This window comes from Ruditapes philippinarum, unplaced genomic scaffold (assembly GCF_026571515.1).
Source record: "Ruditapes philippinarum isolate M1 unplaced genomic scaffold, ASM2657151v2 ctg3084_1_1_1_1, whole genome shotgun sequence".
In the NCBI taxonomy this organism is placed as follows: Eukaryota; Metazoa; Mollusca; class Bivalvia; order Venerida; family Veneridae; genus Ruditapes; species Ruditapes philippinarum.
This window is the reverse complement of record NW_026860108.1, coordinates 21,731-37,275: the sequence shown is the minus strand read 5'-3', so window position 1 is coordinate 37,275 and position 15,545 is coordinate 21,731. Positions and strand designations below refer to the sequence as shown.

Sequence of the window (15,545 nt, the reverse complement as noted above, 5' to 3'; positions counted from 1 at the left end):
TATACATAAAGATTAGGGTACAAGAAAAGATATAGAATGCAAAACGGCAGGACGTATACATGCTCAGCCTCCGGCTTTTACTCCAATAGTGCCTCTCATCCATCACCAGGGCTTAGATGAGGGCACATAATTTTCGCAAAAGCCTTTGGCTTTACATGTATACTTAGCATCTTTAAAGTTTCTGTCAACAAAGCCTAATCTCTCAACAATGAATATAACTATATTCCTATCTCATCAAAGGATTAAACTGCACAAACACAAAGTTCCCTCTCAAAAACAAATTTATTAAGACATATTCAAAATACTGTAATCTCTACATTCACTTTAATATGTATCAAAGAAAAGCAGAATTTTCAATAAAACAAAGTATCAAGATAAAACTGCCTGTGCGAAAGACATATCCCTTTTTTCAAGTACCGATCTTTAATAGAATTTATAAAAATTACTATCTGACTTCGAGTCTGCAGTATCTAAAATAGACTTAAGAGAACACTTTCTAAATGCTGCTGATACAGAGGCTGATCTGAAGGAGAGTGCCTTAAAAATCCAGTATCAATACCTGCACGATCTAGCACAGACCTCAACCACCTAGCTACAGTGCTAGTTGTTATCTTCTCAAAGGTAACATAAGATATCAACAGCTGTCTCGACTTTCTCAATACCTTAGTTGCCTTAATATACAATGTATGTGTTAAAATTACACGAGAATTGCAGACTCGGTTTGAGTGCAACATCCCTCACGCCCCCTAGCTCGGCTTGAGCGGTACTCAAGCTTTTCTTTGAGGCTATCAATATCTTTCTGGGATAAATTTTCTATATCAAGCTTGTTTTCTTTACCCATATTAGCCTTAGTAGCCTTTTTACTGCCTTTTTTATTTTATTTTCTTCTTTCTTTCTGAAAAGATTTACAATTTTTACCTTTCTTCCCATTATCTTTTGAAAAGTTGGGTTTCCCAGCCCTTACAACAACGGACAGTCTCATTCGGTTTTTCGGACACAATTGTTACAAATGCTCCCACATCAAGAACATTATGTTCAAGTCCCAGAACTCGAATTATCTAGGGTTATTTTATTTTATTGGGTTATTCGCCCTCACTCGAGCTCTTTATAGTTTTAAGGACTACGTTCAAAGAAAGCTCGAAAACAGTAAAAGTAAATACAAAATGCACGGCAATTTAAATACAAAAACTTACCCTGTTAAACAGGAAAAGAAGGTAAAATAAGTCAAAAACAATTACAAAATACTACTGTAAATACGTGTTGCTGATACCAGCGCAAAAATCATAATGACAACCAACTGGTTTACACTTCCTGGGAATGGAGCGGTAATGTGATTGGGGTTTCCTGTTTCATTTTTAAAATGCTTCTCACGTTTCTATTGTCACAACTATCATGCTAAGTTCACATGTAAAGCCGAAGGCTTTTGCGAAAATAATAGAGTAAATGAAAGGTATACAATGGTTTTCTTAATATACTCCGCTGAATTTCATTATAACCAATAGCGTCAAAATTTATCAATATACTGTGTTACACTCTCATTGTACATGAATGTGTATATGCTGAATTCTGTAATTTCACTTTGTATATAGAATTAGTATAAGTTCTAAGTCTTTTAAGTATTAAAAAAAAATTGAAACTTTAATGTAATATAATATCTTTTTGATTTCACACAAGAAAGAATGTTATGCATTGTTAAACATGCAATATAAAAAGTGTTAGCTTGTTTCGAGATTACACAAATGGGTAAGAATACTATCACGTAAGATAACTAAGCCGATCAAAAGTCGCTTTGTATTCTCTATGTACGTTGATGAAATTAATCAACCTCCTAAGAACATATAAATATATGAGAGTCCAAAGTCTTTCAGTTATCTAAATACGCTAGCAGCATGGCGGTCATTGTCTGCGGAATGAAAAAACAACATCACTTAAAGATAAAGATATTTGGAATAATTCTAAAAATCATTAAAATGATTTACGAAAGAAATGCTCACTCAAGTTTAATGAGTATGGTAACGTATTATTTTGAAAATGAATGCAGTTATAATAATAATAACAAGTGGTTATTCAGTAATTCTTGAAAGTTGCAGACCTTTACAGTGTCGATGTATCTGAAAATACAACACAACAAACACACGTACTAACAAACAAATAAACAAACAACTCTGTGTTAGCACTTCAAGGATTAATTACATATTGTATTATATATACTTAAAGTCATATAGTTTGGTTTATGTCATTTATTCTTACAATACTGGCATCCTCTATTATTTCTTTTTCAGAATCATCACGTGTGTGGAAAAACATTGCTTTTCACGCATACAACAACCACGGACATCTTTCACAGCTTGGACCCCATCAAAAGATATATTTGAAACTGTCATACACAACTTAGGTTACGGATATAACAAACACTATGGCATATTCACAGCACCATCTGCTGGCTTGTACATGTTTTCATTCTCAATGTTTAGAGATAATGGGCGCAATAATGCTTTGTTTATGGCAGATATACTTGCAAACATTCAAATATAATTATGAAAAGATGACTATTCAAATTATGCCCAGAGTTTGAATACTATCATCGCCTATCCTAAGATAGCCGACACGGTGGCTGTTAGACTGGCATGTTGCACTGGTTCGGTTATTACGGCGATCGTTTTACATCCTTCAGTGGTGTGCTGCTGAACGTGTAACACTTTATTAAACCGCCAGACACAGATGAAACAATATTTTACGAAGATGACACCGTTTTCTTCCCGATCCTATATATATTCAATTATTATTTTTGTTTATTTAACAATGAACAGTATAATACGATAATACAATTTTACAAGTCTTTAATTATATGATTTGATGACAGTCGATTTTGTTTTCAACGGACGCTTACACCTTTTTTGCATGATTCATTTGGACATTTTTGTCTTGAACGTTAACATAATATACCTTTTTAGAAAAGTTTTACGTTCTTAACTTGCCTGTATTGGACAATTTTATTTGAAATTTATTTAATGGTAAGGTGGACCAGTTGGAAAGCAGGGATTGGAAGTTTAACATTGAAATAATAAGGATAATATACCATTATATATAATTCTATTGACAAGGATGTCTTGAAAGTACAACAAACAAATAAACAATGCAGCTACTTATGAGAGGACATCTCGAATTCTCATATGTAAACACTTTGTTTTGCGTTTTGTTAATGTTATTTGCACGTGTTTGAGAAATCTGTCCAAGTATTGTTCATCCTTATAATAAAGTATTTCCTGCAATATTTGCGTGATTGACGTATTTCCGTACCTCCGTACATTGACGATTATTTATAAAGTGTGTCCAGTCTATTTGCTCGAAAATGTTCAACATGTATATGAACCAGCGTGAAATAAAGTAGCTGTTAATTTTGTTTTCCTGTTAATGTGCAATAATTGAATTAAGAAATAATATCGGTCTTAGCAGAAAAGAAATTGTATAGTGTTCTGTGATATCTCTAAAGCATTTGACCGTGCTTTGCATAAAGGTCTACTGTTTAAACTGCATCAGTACGGCATTACAAATAATTTGAATAATTGGATTGCTAGCTATCTTAAGTCGAGGAACCAAAGCGTTTGTTGGTTCTTTTTCTGACACAAAATTCATAAATGCTGGTGACCCTCAAGGATCTGAGCTTGGTCCTTTTCTCTTTTTTTTTATTTATGTTAATGACATTGCTGAAAACTTACTTAGTTTGACTCGTTTTTTTGCAGATGATAGTTCTTTATCAATAACAAGCGATGATTCTTAATATATAGAAATAACTCTAAATATAGATCTTAAAACCATTACTGAATGGGCAGACCAATGGCTTGTAACCTTTAATCCTAATAAGACAGAAGTATTATTTTGTTCTCTTATTAGTAATGAAAGACCTTTTTTTGTACTTTAACAACGTTTAACTTAATGACACTCAACACCACAGGCATTTGGGGTCAACCTTAAGTGATGATGGAACTTGGCATGAACATATTAATAATATAACTAACACGGTGTCCAAAATATTAGGTTCTATGCGTTTATTAAAGTTCAAATTAAATAGAACAACACTAATTCAAATTTATATTTCCTACATGAGGCCTTTATTAGAATATGCTAGTGTTATTTGGGATAGTTGTACCTTATATGAAAAAGAAAAAAATGAAAAAATGCAATACGAAGCTGCTGGGTCTTTTTAGCAGATCGCCTTTTAATGCAAAAATTATCAATGATGTATTTAGCTAAAAATGGGGAGCTTTTAAGTTATCTGGACACTTTGTTCCCAAATTTTGTATCAGAAAATAGCCAATATAACCTTAGAAATAACGAAAGTTACGTAACAATAGCACGACGAACAGAAATATTTTCTAGATCATTTTTACCGTCAGCAATTTCGGCATGGAATAGTCTTGATAATGAATCGCCTTCTTTAGTCTTGATAATGACTCGCCTTCTTTAGATGTGTTCAAAACTAAACTTAAGGATAAATTCAAATCCACACTTGTCCCTAAATATTATTTAATTGGAGAAAGATTAACATCTGTTTACCATGCACGTTTAAGAAATAGATGTAGTAATTTGAATGATGATCTGTATAGAAGTCACTTAGCAAACTCCCCTGTCTGTGAGTTTTGCAATATCGAGGAGGATGCTGAACATTTCATTTTGATTGTAAACTTTTTGGTGTTCAAAGACTCCAACTTTTCACTTCCTTTCGCCCTTTTCATCAATTTAGTACAAGTACTCTCTTTTATGGAAAAGAAAATTTATCAGACGAGGAAAACTCTTTTTTATTTTATGAGGTACAAAAGTATAAAATACACATAGATTTAAATAATAACAAATAAGTACATGAAAAATAACAATCGTTGTTCCAATTTAAATTCTTCTAATTCCCGTTATAAATGACATATTTTGACAGCCATACAAACCATCACATACTGCAAGTGCTTGTGACAGTCACACTTAAATTTGCTTATGTCATTTCAATAAGTCCCTTTTAGGGGTAAACAGAGCTAAAATATAAAAAACATTTAGACATCTTCTACTACGGAACTAAAAGATGGATGATCATCAAACTTTGTCTGTAGCATTCTTTAATAGTCTTTTATCAAGTTTGCTCATATTAATTTGATTGGCCCCTTTTAGGGGTCTCTAGGGATAAAAATAGAAAAACCTTTAGACATCTTCTTCTACAGAACTAATTGATGGATGATCACCAAACCTAGTCTGTAGCATACCTAAATAGTCGTTGATAAAGTTTGCTCATATTAATTTGACTGGCCCTTTTAAGGGGCCGCTAAAGCTAATTATAGAAATACCTTTAAACGTCTGCTTCTATAGAACTAATTAATGGATGATCACCAAACTTTTGTCTGTAGCATTCTTGAGTAGTCTTTTATCAAGTGTGCTTATAATAATTTGGTTGGCCCCTTTTAGGGGTCTCTAGGGCTAAAAATAGAAAAACCTTTAGACATCTTCTTCCACCGAACTAAGTGATGGATGATCACCAAACTTTGTTTGTAGCATTCTTTGGTAGTCTTTTATCAAATTTGCTCATATTTATTTGATTAGCCCCTTTTAGGGGTCTCTAGAGCTCAAAATAGAAAAACCTTTAGACATCTTTTTCTACAGAACTAATTGATGGATGATCACCAGACTTTGTCTGTGGCACTCTTAGGTAGTCATTTATCAAATGTGCTCATATTAATTTGATTGGCCCATTTTAGGTAATTCTTTGGTAGTATTTTATCCAATTTGCTCATATTTATTTGATAAACTCCTTTAAGGGCCGCTTAAGCTAAAAATATTAGGAGCAACTATAGCTTTGAAAATGCCCTGAGCCATGGCATTTCTTCAAATTATAGTTAATAATGAAAGGTAAATAACTCATTTTGGAATGTTTTCATATATGTGTACATGCAAACATGTGAACTCTCCCAATTTGAGCGGGAGACACCCTCTTTCTCCTGTCAAAGTTATAATATTTTTCTTAGAATAAGGGGTGTTTTAAAAAAAATAAAGAAATCCCCCTCTTTTTCATTTAAAAATTCCATGTCAATTAAAAAATCTCCCTCTTTTTGATCTTGAACATTGAAAAAAGTTCACATGCATGTACATTATGCATAAAAAAGATTGAATGTCTTAATGCCATGACCTGTTTGCTTTACATAGATCTTGAAGAAATGATTTAAGGTCACGTGCTTTGTATCTTTCTGTCTGTGCCCTACATTTGGGATGGGCATTGCATCATTCTAAGGTTTATTTGTAGGTCAATCTAGAGAATTTTTCCCAAGGCCTAAAGAAATGTTTCATTCTTACCTTACTAACTTAAAGAAAGCAAATTTCAATTGGTATTGGGACACACTGTTGAACCTGATGTTCATGTGCATGGGATTTTGTCACTGTGTAACAGATAGGTGATTGCTTTTCACTGAGATTCATTTACAGTATCTGTTGTATTATATGAGAATATAATAATAATATATAGAATAGCCTTACCGATAGACCTGTAATTGTCTTATTAGCCTGAACAGCTGCATAACCACTTTCCCTGATCTCAGTGTTTTTTCTTCAAGGTAATATTCAAATAATTTTTCATTAGAGAAACACTCAAACTGATAAGTTAAATGTTAATAAATTTGAATTTATTTCATAAATGTAGATATGGCTGAAATTATTTTTCATCTTATTTTACTTTATAATCTTTTGTAACTTAGCATTTTACATTAAGGAACAAAACTTAAGTTTCAGTGAACTATGTCAACTTTAGAAGTATTTCTTGCTTGTCTGAACACATCTGTGGATGTTTCTAAATTCATAATTTCACCATTTTCGTGTTAAATGTTGAATTCTGCTTAAGCCGGTGCTAGGGGGCGTGGACGGTAGCTTGCACTTTCCAGTACCGTCCATGAACAGGCTCAATCAAACCGAGCATGCAACATTTTCAATTTTGTTGTGTTGGACTTTCTTTGGGGATTCTGTTTTTCTCTATTTTATGTAATTTTGTTATTTTTATTCTTTGTGCTATTTTAGTATCAGATTCAATTATTTCTATTCAGAATCACATTTTGCAAACTTCGTTATCACTTGTTAAAGTAATATGCACTGTTTCATACAATGTATGAAAAGTTGTTTTTATGTTCACTGAATACTTTGATTGTTTGTTTTGGGTTTTAGGTCACATCGACACAGTATAGGTCATATCGCGACGCTCCAGCTTTACTGGTGGAGGAATACCTCAGGTGCCCTTCCGTGCATTATTTCAGGCACGAACGGGTACCTGAGTAGAACCACCGACGTTCCGTAAGCTAGCTGGATAGCTTCCTCACATGAAAGAATCCAAAGTCCCTGTCGGGATTCGAACCAACAGAGGTGAGGGGCAAGTGGTTTGAAGTCAACGACCTTAACCACTCGGCCACGTTCACTGAATACATTTCATCGAAACAACCTTTTGCCTTTTTTCTCTATTTAGTTAAAGTTACAATTTTCCCCATTTCTATTAGAGAGTCAGATAATTAGCATCAAATGTTAACTTTCTGGTCGAGATGACTAGTATATCCATGTTATCTTAAATAAATATTGACCGGTGGTGTCATTCTGACAAACAGTATACATGTATATCTAAATACTGAGATTATGTTATTATCTAATGTTTAGATAATTAAAAAAAAGAAAGATCACAATTTTGAAAAACAGTCATAGGCAAATTTTATCACAAATTAATGGATGGATGATCACCAAACTTGGTTGCTTTCATTTTTACTATAAAGAAGAAAACAATCAGTGTCGGGAAACCTTATAACTAGAGAGGCAAGTTGAAGTTGACCTGGACTTGTCTTCCTACAAGTTTATTTGTAAATAATATTTCTATAATCACTGAAAAACAGTTGTTTCTGGTGAGCAATTCAGGGTCATCATGGTCCTATTGTTTATTTTTTCGTCGTGCTGTGACATCAAGTTTTGGTCTCTGATATATTTTATAAAAGTAAATAAAACATATTACCTAGTCAATATCATAAAAAGGTTCGAGTGAGAGTCAAATATCAATTGTAAAATGAATTGTTATTCACTTGGATAAGCTGTATAGAATTTGAGGTAATTCTCGAAATAAAAATCACATAATTATATGGGCATGCACAAGCATAAGTAAGGTAAATATAATCAGCAACAAATAAGGAACAGGAAAGACACTGGAAAATATTAAACAAGATTCTAAAATTCCGGAGAAAGATTAGTTAATTAAAGAAGATAATTTATGGAGTATACCTATAAATAGTTGTAAGCAATGTCAAAATTTTCTAAACTTTTATGGAATACAGTTATCTTATCGTCCTAAAACCGATCGTACACATTAATATTTAGCCAACATGGCTTTTATATGTATCTTTGCAACTCATTTATGATTATCTTCGTAGGTTGTAAGTACCAGCAACACATCTTGTTATGATATAAGGTATGATATGTCATGTAGCTCTTCTGATGTAATATACTTGATTACATGTAAAAAATATTCAAACAATACGTTGGAATGTTCTCAACGTATGAATAGTCATATATTTGATATAAAGCCTTTACCGTGATTCAGATGATTCAGTTACAGATGTCTCTAAACATTTTAATACCCAAGGACATACTTTCCAGGATTTCTCTATTATGCCTATTGATAAAGTAACACATCCTTGGAGAAGACTTTAAAATATCACTTGGATACTTTATCACCAAATGGAATAAATACCAAAGTTCTTATTTATTGTCTGTCATTTACTAAAAAGTATTTTGTACTTATCATAGTAAGTTTTACTGGTGTTTTTATTTCATATTTACACTTTAACTTCTTTCCTCTTTGATCATGTCTTTGATTATTACGCCAAACTATTTGTTACGTTTTGACGACGTCTCTTTTGATCACATGCAACACTGTAATAATTTCCTGTTGTTTTTTGTTTGTTTGCTTTTTTTAACCCTGAAGGAGGCTGTTCAGTCGAAACGTTGGTATATGAAAGGATTTTTTTTAAATTTACAGATGACTACTTATTTTTTACTATTTAAAGTGTAAGTAGAAATAGAAACAAACATTCACGATGTACGCTTGGTTTTAGGACATTCCTATCAACTGTCGATTTTTCTTTCATCTAAAGTTTACGATGTCGAGGAAATATGTGTTGTTCAGGGCTTCACGTGAATCATATGAAAAGTAAATGTCTCAAAAACATTTTCATAGAATAAACTCACTCTGACATGTGTTTATTATTCTACTTTTTATTCTTCCGTTTCGTACAATTTCACATCGCTCAAAACAATATCGTACCGCTTTACGTTCGACACCCGCCCTGTTTAGACGGGTTTAAGTAAATACAGCTGATTCGTTCTATCATACAAATCTACCGGCAATGTCTGCTAGACATTTAGATAATAAAATTGTATTTGAACAGTACATTAAAGGAACGTTTAACACGATTATTTTGAGCTTCTCATTACATTCATTTCATTATTGAAACGTTTTAAACGTTGATTTCAGTTTTTTGTCTAAAACGACATTCAAAATATTAATGCAAAGTTTTATATGCAGTATTGTTCATGTAATGGTTTAAGCTTCCGGTAAAAGGCATTTACCTTTCATAGAATGCGCTGCGTTTTCACTTTTGTCAGTTGAGTTCTAAAGAATAATCAGAACATTTTGTTGTTTGACTATGCATTATTTTTTATTGCGGTTGCCAAGCAAGTCCAGTATAAATATAGTGTGAATATTGCTTAGGTCTACATTTACTAAGTGTTATACCACGCTGCCAGTTAGAAACATAGAATTATATAATTTATGACGCTAAAGATGGGGTCGAGCAAGTTGTTGTTTATTGTCGTGCTGTTTAGTGTCGTGCTGTTTGTATTATCTGAGATAAGTACGGCAGACGATTGGAAGGATGAAATTAAAATGTCGCTGTTCAAAATGATACGAATATCAAAAGATCCGGATATTGGGATCAGAGAAAACATTAAGCAAGAAAAAACGCGTGTTTTATGCTCGATCACGTGTTTCCAAAGTTCTTCTTTCTACTACCATGAAAACAATTCCACATGTATTTGTAATTCTGGGGCAGACAGTGAAGCAGAGGAAAATGAAGATGTAATCGGGGAACTGATATATGGAATAAAAACAACAACTATCATCACTTCATCATTACAAGTATGAAATTTAATCACATCAATTGAATCTTTATCTGAATTGATGTTTTCTTCCGTAAATTTGAAACTGTTGTGGATATGAACGTTCATGACCAGCTTTTGTCAAATAGAGCATTTTTAATTTTGCTGTTTCGGGTGTGTTGTTTTATTTTTATTATCTTAAGTGTCACAACTGCGACGTGTCAGTAATTATACACTCTGATATGTACTTTAAAAAACAAAACAAAAAAAAAAACACCTTTGGTATATAATCGTATTTATGCTGATCAAAATATCCCAGTGGACACTCACACTCACTTTTTACGTATTTCATTAAAAAAGGCATTTGTAGTCACATAATTTCATAAAAAAATTGGAATGTAACACAACAAATCATTTATTTGTACTATTTTTGAAATTGTATCGTTTTAAAATCCTTTTCATGATCATTACCAATATTGATTAAATTGTAAAACGGAATTAAATAATTGTTGTAACGTTGTGCAATTTAAATTGATTTTCTTTTTTTTTCAGACAACGGACAATTCCTTTAAAAGAGTTGAAAAAAATCATTTTTTGTCCTTTTTGTTTACCTTTGTGTTGTTTTTGCTATTGCTATTTCACAAAAAGGTTTAATGAGAGGACAGTTATTATGTATTTCCTTTTAACGTATGTGCTGCTTTAAATGTAGATTTGTTTTGCTCTTCCAGACATTAGACAAACAATTCAAAAGAGTTCATAAACAACCAGAAGCACGTGACTGTTTGGCGCTGTTCCAGCAGGGATATACTGAAGACGGTGTATATGTTATCAAGCCGTGGGGCACCGATACTGATATTTTCTGTTCTGCAACAGTTGACGGATGTGATCTTATTGGAACAAATATTGACGTATGGTGTGACATGTCAAATGGTGGATGGACAGTTATTCAACGCCGGCAAGATGGTTTTGTAGATTTTTATAAGGATTGGTACGAATACAAAATTGGCTTTGGGAACGTCGTAGGTGAATACTGGATCGGTTTGGAAAACATTCATATCCTGACGTCTTCCAGGAGTACCCTTCACGTAGACATGAAGACATTCGGGGATGTTTCACCAAAGTCTGCGCATGCTGAATATTCCTCTTTTCGAATCACCGACGAAAACGACCAGTACAGGTTAATAATCGGAGGTTATCATGGCAGCTGCTCAGATTCTTTGCTCTACCATCACAACGGCAGTCAATTTACGACACGTGACCAGGATAATGATTTAAACGATGATGGGAATTGTGCAATATCGTCGACCGGGGCGTGGTGGTACAACAAGTGTCTAGCAAGCAATCTAAATGGGCGGTATCTTAAAGGTGCCGACTCTGCCTATGCACAAGGTATCGTGTGGGTTCATTGCTGGACACATACATATTCGCTTAAAGAAACCGTCATGAAAATAAGACGGAACGAGTAAAATAATCACTCCAATTATCACGTTTATAGCCATTTGGATTCATTATTTCTCGATTCTGTAAATCAAGAACTTATCGTGTGACACATTGTGTTAATCCGCAATTACAAAAATCCATTTGTATTGTTGAATCAATTTACAAACGTGTGAGCCTGAAAAAGTGCATATGAGCGTATTAATATTTCAATGCATTTTTCATTGTCTTAAAAGTTCTACGACAGTCGCAATATTCATTTACCATTCATTTTTGATAATGTTCACGAATATAATAAAAAGTTAAATATAACTTATAAATATAATACACGATGGTAAAGCAGCAGTCGCCTTGAACATAAAAAATATATAAGATCAATAGGAAATATTAACAGTCGATGAAAAATATATATGTCTTAACAGTTTTTTTCTTTCTTTGAAATAAAAAAAGTCGTTGCTGAATGCTATGTTGTTTTATTTGGGATCACAGATTTCCACAAATTAAAGGCAAGCTATACTTCAGAAATCCATATTTATTTAAACTTTTGAAACGCCAAACTTGTGTAAAAGAATGTTTTAGTAATGTATTTGAGCAACATGGATGTTAAATAGCTGTAAAAGTAACGCTGAATGTGCAGTAATGTGTCGTCAAAGTAGATGCTAATTCACTATAATGGTACAAATTACCAAAAAAAAAAAAAAAATTAGGAAATTAGGACCACATATAATTCATCTTCATGGCAAACATATTATTGTTTTAATAATACTGTAACAAAATATCAAAAGTAAAAGGTTTTTGAGAAATAAAAATGATAGCATTTCTATGAGTCTTGGACAAAAGCCCCCTACCCCTTCTAAATATGACAAGGTGGACAGAAGCCCCCCCCATGAAATTTTCACATAGGACAAAAGCCCCCCCCCATAAAAATACAGGTAGGACAAAGGCTTCCCATCTCTTTTCACTCGCACAAGTGCTCAAATTCATCAAATTTCACACAGACTTTTAAATAAAAATGAAAAGAATTTGTTTTAATGTTTATTTATAATGTATATACATGTATTGAAGTGATAACAAAGTTTATGATAACAGATTAAATAATGCATGCATGCGATACCAAATTCATAGCTTTTCATATACACAACAAGGGTCAGAAGAGTAGTAATGTTTAATCACTTTTGCAAAGGGATCAAATTAATATCCTTAGCACTCTTTCACCTACATGTGATATCCATACATATTTTTTAAACACATAAAAAACACAACTTTAATACACCGATATGTAAATTTGATTGACTATGAGGGGGGGGGGACTTTTGTCCTACCTTTACTTTTTATGGGGAGCTTTTGTCCTATGTGTAAATTATATGGGAGGGGGTGGGGGCTTTTGTCCACCTTGTCATGTTTAGAAGGGGGATTGGGCTTTCGTCCGGGGGGCTTTTGTCCGTAGCCCCATTTCTTAGGCAAAATGGGCCTTTAAGTATAAATAGAGTACCGCTCAAGTCGGAACTAGGTGATATGAGGGAGAGGATTCAACCAAACAAAGTTTGCGATCTTCATGTAATTTGTTGTTTTCATTTGTTTCCAAGGAATCTCCCATTTTTCAGATTTCTTGTTACATACTCTACAGCGTGATGACACGAGAGTTTGCTGATTGGTTTTTATTAATTGTTGATAAATTTCAATATCTTAAAAAGTTAAGATTGGGTAATAGTAAGTGCAACTAACAATTGTATTTTTCAATATCGGATCTCATTTCAATATCCGATAGGTTGGATGTGCTGTCACCGTCTTGTGCTCCATAACGTAACAGAAACGGGTGACACTGACCGTTATAACAGTCGTTCAGTTGAGCCATTGTATTCTCCATCATACAAAACAATCACTGTCTCGGAATGTTTCAATAAACTGTATATCATAGATCACATTAAAAAACAAAATAGGAGAGCCGTTATCGCCTCAGGCTATTTAAGAACAAATTCAGTGTGACCCACCTATAATCCATATACACATAAACGCGCGAACTTAAACAATTTAAAAATAGATACAGAAAAGTTTAAAGAGTCTTACTACTACAATGTTATCCCATGTATATTTCCTTTCACAATTATATTATTATACGACAAAGAACTCTTTACATCACATTTACACTATGTATCCTTCTTACATCATCCCAAAATGACTATATTCCAACCATTATCACAAATTTTACAAGCAAACAAAAACCCAGGTTCGACATAACCGGAAGCGGAAAAAAAAAGAATCTAGAACAACATTTTTGGAGCCCTAGATTAATGATCAGTTACATTATAGTTGTCATACTTTCCCGCCATATTTGAAAAAATAGAGAAAAACAGAATACCCAAAGCTCGCCTTAAACTAAAAATGTTGCAGTCTCGCTGTGATTGAGCCTGTTCTTGGACGGTACTGAAAGTGCAAGCAAGCTACCGTCTACGCCCCCTTCATCGTGAAAATGGAGAAATTTTGAATTCAGAAACGTTCGCAGATGTGTTCATATAAAGCTTGTTTGCAAGTTTGTAATGTTTGTCTTATGTTTGATTTAGGACAGGTTATGATTTCCAGACCGATTTATAATATATTATGCTGACGAGATACATATACAGTATGTCACATGGTGCCCAGCCCATTTACTCATCATTTGTATAATATTTGACATGCATTTTGATTGCAATAAAATATCTTTAAATTGACATGCAATAAAATATGTTTAACTAAAAGTTGATATATTTTCTTGTTCGATCATTCGGTGAACAACCAATTATATTAATTAAATACTGGTTAGTAATTTTGGCAAAAGAAATAACTCATTCATAAAGTTTAATGATAATTCTTCATAAAAAGATAATAACTGGATATGAAATAAAAGTATTTTTCGACGAGATTACTAAAACAAAATTAATAAAGACTTTTTCGCAATATGTGAATTCCTTAGGAACGCGGTAACTGTTTCAGATTATAATAGTACGCGAAAATAGTAGTTACATTTGTATATAAATATAAATTTGGTATTTTGAAAAAGATAAAAGTAGTACAAGAGGACTACAAAGTTGCCGTATGTATAAATACGACTTTAATTTTAAAAAAAATGAATAGTGTCAATTTTGATAAATAAAGAGTGTAGTTATTAAGATAGATTATCATCACATACATATAATTTAGAATTTGTATATGATAGATACAATGCAGGTCTAAGCGATAGCGGAAAAAATACATCAACAATGTAAGTCGAATCCTCTTGAAGATGAATTCCATCATCTCTTTACTCGTCTGCCCCCCAAAATATTACCTTAGTAAAGTATTTGATACCATATTTGATCTTCTCTTCAAAAGAGGAAACTTGAATGTCATCAAAATATTGAATAATATTTTATACAATGTATACAAAACTTAATACAATATGTATCATATTCGTATATATTAGCTACTTCTTGGAAAAAATATCTTTCTATAATTGAATTTTTAACAATTGATCTATTTTAAAATTACTAGTATTACTCGCTATGTGCCATTCAGATTAATTATTGAGTTTATAAAAAAAAATCCAAATGATGTACCTGTTTCTCTATTACATTTCAATAAGTATCTAGAAGATAACCCCTAATGTAATCTTCTGCAAGTTATGTTTAAGTTACCTCCCTTTTAACTTTTCATCTGTTCGCAATTAGACGATATTGGAAAGACAAACTTTAAAATATATTTTTGTGCTAGCATCTTTTATATTGTTTAAAAGACTATAACATAATAGTACAATACATACATTTAATTATACAATATGTATTTTTATTTTTACTTTAACCTTACAGGGCTCTTTCATTTAATTCATCGCAAACCGGCTTAAAATAGGTAGTCAATAACTATTGTTAATTCTGATCTAAATTTAGAACCCCTTTAACTTTCTATAGGTAGTTTAAATTAAAGAATTTACATTATACAAATAC

At 32.5% G+C, this 15,545-nt stretch overlaps 1 protein-coding gene across 1 annotated transcript; it reads left to right on the top strand.

Annotated features, from left to right (window-relative positions):
- Window positions 1–9,796: 9,796 nt before the first annotated feature.
- LOC132758937 (microfibril-associated glycoprotein 4-like) lies at window positions 9,797–12,003 on the top strand. Its single transcript, XM_060750645.1, has 2 exons — window positions 9,797–10,192; window positions 10,881–12,003. Exons 1-2 carry the CDS (start codon window positions 9,827–9,829, stop codon window positions 11,616–11,618), a joined length of 1,104 nt encoding a protein of 367 aa, XP_060606628.1. The 5' UTR covers window positions 9,797–9,826; the 3' UTR covers window positions 11,619–12,003.
- The last annotated feature ends 3,542 nt before the right edge of the window (window positions 12,004–15,545 follow it).

Bases quoted from the DNA above. Each gene is read 5' to 3' on its own strand.
- LOC132758937 (XM_060750645.1), top strand. From the start codon at position 9,827: ATGACGCTAAAGATGGGGTCGAGCAAGTTGTTGTTTATTGTCGTGCTG. The intron at 10,193-10,880 runs GTATGAAATTTA...TTGCTCTTCCAG, and splicing joins TCATCACTTCATCATTACAA to ACATTAGACAAACAATTCAA.